The 7,645-nt window shown below is 32.8% G+C and overlaps 1 protein-coding gene across 1 annotated transcript; it reads left to right on the forward strand.

Moving 5' to 3' along the window:
- The first annotated feature begins 634 nt into the window (after window positions 1-634).
- LOC145663721 (uncharacterized) lies at window positions 635-7,645 on the forward strand. The gene is made up of 4 exons (XM_081729803.1): window positions 635-863; window positions 2,116-2,293; window positions 3,523-3,619; window positions 7,534-7,645. The coding sequence occupies exons 1-4, from the start codon at window positions 660-662 to the stop codon at window positions 7,595-7,597; spliced, it is 543 nt and encodes a 180-aa protein (XP_081585929.1). The 5' UTR covers window positions 635-659; the 3' UTR covers window positions 7,598-7,645.

Below are 7,645 nucleotides of genomic sequence, written 5' to 3' on the forward strand. Positions count from 1 at the left end.
AAATGAACAGCGAAATCATATTTAAATAAAATCTTGGAGTTTTCTCCCACGGTTATGCGGGGCAGCCTAAAGGAGACGGTGATGATGAGAATGAATTAAATAATGGATTGAAGAAAGTGGAGGGGAACGGTAGGACCCTGAGAAAATCTACGCACATGGTGTTTGTCCACCACAAACGTACATCCATGTCCAAAATTATTGTCGCATGTCTATAAATATGTTGTTGTAGGAATAAAATTTGATAACGAATTCGCCCTGTATTTCTTATAATGTTGGTATGTGCATAATCGGCAAAGACATGTATGTGGCAAATTTCATGTCAAAAGAGCAGTAAATAAGAACAATAAAACTTTCTTGTCCATTTGTTTTACTCATTCTAATTTATGTGCTTATAATTCTTTCCCTATAAAATTTTCCACAAATACACATTTCTCGATTATACTACACATAGTATCGGTATTAAAAGTACCCTGCAAAATCATTATCAAATTATATTCTTACAAGAAGACAGTTATAGATATGCGACAATCATTTTGAACATGAATGTACATTTAATTGTTTCAATGTTTTGTGAAAGAATATATTTTCTAGTTATATTAACACCTTCAAAACAATATTTCCTAAAATTTATTGCAGATATCAGAATTGTATTTGGCCAAATGCAATCTACTTTAGCTGACCTTAGTGAAAGAGTATCTTCCGTCGAGAAGAAGGTCGACACACTTCTAATTAATGGTGTGAGTGTGAAAGCAGAGTCCATAAACGAAGAATCCGAACTTCTTAGCCTTCTGCCTCTGCGAACGTTGAATGATTTTCAAACATTTGAGAGAAAGCTTGAAGAAACTAACTTCGGAAAGAAATATGTAAGTATCCTATCAAACCTGTACAAGTTATGAAGCAGGTTTCAAATCTTTGTTATATCTTTTAATTTACGCTTTTTGGAACATCTCTCTTTTGACTAAATGTTAGCATCAACTCCATTTTTGCCAATTTAGCCATTATCATGTGCATTAGCCATGGACTATAATTTTGGTCAACTTGCCATTCATACTTGCTAATATAGTCATTTAGGCGGCAATTAAATCTTTTGCAGTCAATTTTTTTTTTTTTTTTTAGAAAATATGAAAAACCTAAAAAAAGTAGTTTATCTTGGTATTTTTCTAATTCTTTTGTTTACAACAGCACTTACATTGTCACAGTAGATTAGATATCTTTTATCAGTCTCACCTATCCGTCACGGTAAATTGGGATTTCTGGATCTGGTTTCTCCATAGTTAATTTGTTTGATTAGTTTCTAGTGTATTTTTAGTTTGGGTGGAGTTTTTCTTGTTGAGATGCGTGCATGTGCATGTATATATTTTTGTGATAGATCAATAGTGTTATCAAGCCATACCCAGCATTAGAAGTTGAAAATAATTCAAGAGATTTTATTACTTCTAGTCAATGAAGGAACAAATTGTATTGTGAAACTGTTTGATTTGAGGATATCAAAAGATAAATAATATTAGAACATCTTTGTAAACTAGTAGACTTAAAGTACCAAATATTTAGTTTCTTTATTCCTAAATTCTGTTACCTATAATTTAAGGTAAGTTGAGCCATTTTTAGCTAGTTTTTGTGCGTCATTTAGCTATTTTCTAACACTACTTGTTGGCAGCACTGATTAACCCACTGTTACTTGTTACTTTTGGAAGTGTATGTAATTTCCATATACATACACACACACACACACACACATATATATATATATATATATATATATATATATATATATATATATATATATATATATTATTTTTTTCTAATTCAAACGGACAATGGTCCTTTTAAATAACCACTATTCCGATATAAAGCTGAAAGTTACCAAATAAATCCCAGGTAAACAGTTTTTGTTAGTCACGTAGCCCATTTGATACGGCCTTCCGTGAAACTCAGAACCCCACGCCTTTTTTTTTTCACACTTCACATTACGGTATCTAAAAATTAATCTAGTTTCATTCATGCTTCGTTTTTTTTCCCACTGGTAGAAAAACATAACAATACGGACCCTTATATATATTGTTTTTCTTTTTGATTTCAGCATGCATTAGATCTAAATACTTTCCTTTCTTACAGGTAAAAGTATTACTGTCAATTGGTGGTAAGGATTTTAAAAGGTTTCGCTCACAATACAATAAGAAGAACTTTGTGCGACAAACTCGCAATGGAATTCTCCTACTCTGGCAGGAAACCAAGGATCATGAAGCAAAAAAGCACACCTTTGGGTCCAACCAAATGTGCAATAAGATCAACAGTAAGTTGATTTGAAAAGTTGTACTGAAATATTTAACTTCATTTATTTATTTATGCTAGTAACCATACAAAATTCCAGTTTGCTAATTATTAAGTCTTACTTCTCTCGTACTGGACGTGTGTTCTCATATTAGTATGTCCCAAGCAATCAGAAGTAATTCTTCATGAATAAAGTGTGCTTTGAGTACTTTAGGATTCTTTTACTGTCAAGTAGTAAAATATGTAAATGTTTTCACCCTTACTGGGTGAATATAACATCTGTGCAGAATGTATAGGAAATTCAATAACTGATCCAACACTCTATGTTGTAAACAAAGCTTTACTGGCAAAGTATATATTTAAACAAATCTTTGCTTGAAAAAGCATTCAAAAGAATTTGTAAGGTGTACGGAAAATCTAAAACCAAATAAAATTCCAAGGTAGGAATGATTCCAGGGCTAAATAAAGTCAATAGTGTCAACGAATTTAAATTAAAGTACAGTGTAGGAATCACTACTGTAAAGTATAATTTTGCACCAGACTTTTCGTGTATACCTGTAAATTTGATACTGTCTACCACACGAATATAACTTTTGTTGAGTTGGCAACACTGTTAGTCTGGTAGTATTACATAGTATGCCAAACTGTCTCCCCTGCCGATATTTTAAAGGTGCAAAATTTCAGAGCTCTTTGTCTAACACTGGAACGCAGATAAAACACTAGAAGAACATAGCTTTCGAAGTTACCATAATTCCAGTATCAAAAGAGAAAAGTTGCAGGCTTTCAAGACGGCGAATAGTCAAACTTTCGTCTTTCTGTCGTCTTCATCTTTCAATTTTTCGTGACAACGAAGTTAGCCAAAACCTAATGTGTTTTTTGTAGTGTTATTTAAGGTGACTTTAAACGTTGACTCAAAACCATATCACCACTAAGGGCACCGGAAGAAAGTCTTGTTACATTTGTATCGAAAAATGTAACTTTTCCATTATATAATACACCAAAAGTGTGGTGGAAGATAACTTTCTATAGTACCCTTACATAAAAATCACAAAATAGGGGCCTAGCTTAGGTGACTTGAAAAATAATATAGGAATTAGTTTCAGCTGTAGGTATCCATGTTTACAAACATACCATAATTTCGTAAAGCTATTTAAGAGGGAAATTTATTTCAAATGACGGGTTTTTTTTTTGTTTTTTTTTTAAAGAATAAAAATCGCTAGTATTTGCTTGAAATTCTATCTTTCTTTTCAGCTGCTGTTCGTAAGATGTACACCGTCGCAACAGAAGAAACGGTGAAGGAAGTATTGGGTGTTTGGCTGCAGCAGGCGGAGCCTAGACTACTGCGTAGGTAAGTATAGTTTTACCTATTTTCCTTACAATCACGAGAGAGACCGGAAAGTTCTTACCATCACTAAATAAGCTAGGGATCTGCAACTTGGTCCATGGACGCGTTCTTCTCTACATATACGTTTTGTATTCACTACATTTCTCACATCATTAGGTCAATAGATCAATATCATATGCATAAAATTCTGTGGATTTGGAGGAAAAAGAGATTTCGACCGTTTCAATGCCTCTTACTTTCCCGGATCCCAAGATATGAACATTTAATTATAATAATTGTAATCCTTCCTTTTTTCTTCCTTTTAGGATATGTATCATAAAACGCTTTTGTAATAATTTTAAATGAGAAGTTACTTCCATATTTCAAATCTTAAGAGATTTAGAGATACCGACATTTTATTAGAATAATTGTAATCCCCACCTTTGTTTTCTCCTCTCCACATCGTTTCTTTCCCTTTTTACTAGCATGACAAAAAAGAAAAAAAAGGGCCGAAACACGTGGCAAATGAGAAATGGAAATACTGAACTTCAAATCTCTCACCTTAAGGGATTAAATACTTTACTATAATAATTATAATCCCCATCCATTTTTCTTTCCACCCCCCTTTCTTACCTCCGAGGCATATTTCAAAAGCGCTTAAATTCTTATCTACTTATTTTAAATAATATGAAAATACCAAATTTCATGTTTCAAACCTTCATAAATTCAGAGATTTCGACATCTTATAATAATTGTAATCCTCACTCCTTTTCTTTTCTTTCTCACCTTTTTTTCTTTTTTTCCTTTGTACTAAAATATCAAAAACCGCTTAAATATGTCAAATTATTTGAAATGAGACATCCGAATATCAAAGTTCAAGTCTGTAACCTTAAGGAATTCGGAGATATGGTTATATTTTAAAAATACGTCCCACACCTATTTTCCTCCCCTTCCTGTCGAATTTGCAAAAATCCTTCCTTAGTGGTATCCTACGTAACAAATACCATGTACTGTCCATATTTAACTTGTCTATCTTAAGCGATTTGGCCTGTGCAAAGATCTGTCGGTCACTCAATCACTTAGGTCTTTGTATTTTATATAGCGAGATGAGTCCATTTTTACGCACTCATGTATTAGTACACAGTGAAATGAGATGAAATGTTTACCTTGTATGTATTTATTATTTTATTATCCCTTATAATTTAGCAGCTTTCCTGTTACTTTCCTCGGAGGATGGAAATTTTAACTAAAATCGAGATTCATTACTGTTTACATTTTTATTTTCTTGTCTTCTGGAAGAAAGTACCTCTGTTAATTTTATTTTTTGATTACTCCTCTCTGCTGAATGAAATCTTTTTTTTTTAAGGCTAACATTTTTTACTTGATTAATTTTGGTGTTGATTACTTCTTTTCTATACTGAAGAAAATTTCATTTTTTGAAAACTGCGATGTCAGAGTAATAGAGAGATAGGCACTTACTGTTATATTTGCCTTCTAAAAACATTTCCTACCTGGTGTATGAAAAACAGAAAGCAACTAACCTCTTTTTTTCTTGACTAATTTTAGTGTTATTTTACATCTTTTCTATCTACTGAACGAACTCATCTCTTGAGAGAAAAACTACAATACCACCCTCTTTCTTGATTGATTAGAGTTAATTACTTCTTTTCTATACTAAATGAAACCATCTTACATTCTGGAAAACTCTGCAATGCCATTGTAATAGAGAAATATGCAATTGCAGAATCTTCCAGACGATAAGATTATTTCGTTTAGTATATAAACAAGCAATAAAGTACTATAATTAATTAAGATACAGATGGTATTGTAGTTTTTTTTCCTTCTCAGAAGATACGGTTTCATTCAGGAGATAGAAAAGAAGTAAAATAACATTAAAACTAATCAAGAAACAGTTTTTTTTCCTAGAAGATAAAGACTTCAGCAGTTAGAAAGTTTTGTTAAAAGACAAAATAATAGTAAATGCACATTTCTCTCTTACAAAGACATTCCCGAGTTTTCGGGAAGATAAGACTTCATTCAGTATGAAAAAGAAGTAATCAACACTAAAATTGAACAAGAAATAAAGGTTAATGTTTTATCCACAAGATAGAGACTTCATTCAGCAGTGGCAGTGATAAAAAAATAAATTAAAAAAGTAAGAGTAGTTTTTTTCCCCCCAAAGACAAAAAGATTTCAATAGGATGGAACACGCCAAAGTATGCGTATGCGTAAACACTCGAACAACAAATTACCAGGAAAATAAATAGGGAGACATAGGTCTTAAAATGCATTCAGAATTTGACTGGATTGAAGTAAATGAAGTGATTTTCCTTCCTTGTGCCATGTACACTGAGAAATGTTTCTGCTTTCAAAGATGGGATATAAAGAACTAGGTCGATAGGTCGCAGGAGTATTTATTACTTCTCTATAATGAATTGTGAAACGACGCTAATGACTCCGACACGACGTTCCATGAATATGGGTCAAATAAACTTAAGTGTTACATTTACGGTAATGAGTCATCCCTTCTTCATTTGATATGTATGATGAAGGCAATATGCATGTCTTCCTATCAGTGATTCTTGTGTTTTGAAAGAATGAAACGTTGCAAAGATGTATTCCTCCGCTGTAAGGCTCAGGATTAAAATCCGTTTGTTTTACTGTCACAAATAATTCCAGTGAATTGTTGTTCGACACCTCTTTACGTATTAGTCACCAGTAACTATTTTATTTTTTATTTTTAAAGAGAAATATTTCATTGAACCTCTAAGGTATGTTCCAAACTCGTTGCAAAATGGTACGAAGTTGTCCGTGTACACGGTGCCTACTTTAGTAAATTCTACACTTTCCCATGCGTTCTGTTGTACGTGACGCAGGATAACACCTTGTAGGTCATCATCTGTTATTTATGTTGCTCCGTGAAGAATACAAGGTATACAGGTTCACACACTTATGACCTATCTTTCCTGTGAATCGTGAGATCAGATTGCATTTCATACAAGGCATGCAGAGAAAATTACAGAAATAAGTAAATATTTGTTCTTCCATCTCTCAGTGATTTCTTATATCAGTGATTACTTCGTTTGTTTTTCGTAACGCCGTGCTTATACAACAGTACCGAGTGAGTCAATATGACATTTTCTGGATTTATCTCAATTTGATGCTCTCACAGAACAATGCACATTTTCAGCTAGGAAATTAAAAAAAAACCTTACTGAAAATTTACTGGCACTAGAACATTGAAATAGGTAAAGTGAATAAATACCATGCAGTGGTACCAGTGATGAAACGAGTAACATACTTCGTGACTCGTGTTCCCGAAGTAGTCATATCCCTGACCCTGTATGACCCAGACAGATTCGTGCGATCCCGAGACGACTTAATATCAGACTGTGGGAGAGTATGTTGTAATTGTAACAAACGCGATTCTTTCCTTTCAAGTGTTTCTTATGAGTGATCGTCAAAATTTAATCAAATAAGGCTGTAAAACGTAAAATGTAGAATATAAGGGATGCCGCTAAACCGAAAGAGTGTTTGGGTAATGTTTGTGTATAGTAGTGTTTAAAATTACTTTATTAATTTTCAGTATGGGAAGATGAATTATATTGTGTTTGACATAGTCAAGACACTTTGAATAAGAAGTGTCACACTACAAATCTAACATCTGAATAGGTGAGCTCGATTAGGGAATATTAATTCACTATAAAAAATTCTACAGTAATGCTATAGAGATCATATTTGGAGTGCTTCCAAGCCATGGATCACCAGATCTGAGAAATGAGTGCCAGACTCTGTTGCCTTGTGTGGCACTTACTTCAAAGAATAATAATGTATTTTAATGAGAGCGTATTTATAAGGTAAACAATATGAATGTTTTCTTTTAACTGTGCAATCAATTACATGTTTTTCAGCACGTATTTATGATCGTTATTTTGCAGAGAACGAAGAAATTCAAAACCTGTAGTGGAAGGTCACACCGTTGAAGTTGAGGAACCCAATTAAGGAAATAAGTTAGAAATAATACAAAAAATGTAAATAAGTTCAATAAAT

This window comes from Thermobia domestica, chromosome 11 (assembly GCF_964235325.1).
Source record: "Thermobia domestica chromosome 11, izTheDome1.hap1.1, whole genome shotgun sequence".
Taxonomy (NCBI): Eukaryota; Metazoa; Arthropoda; class Insecta; order Zygentoma; family Lepismatidae; genus Thermobia; species Thermobia domestica.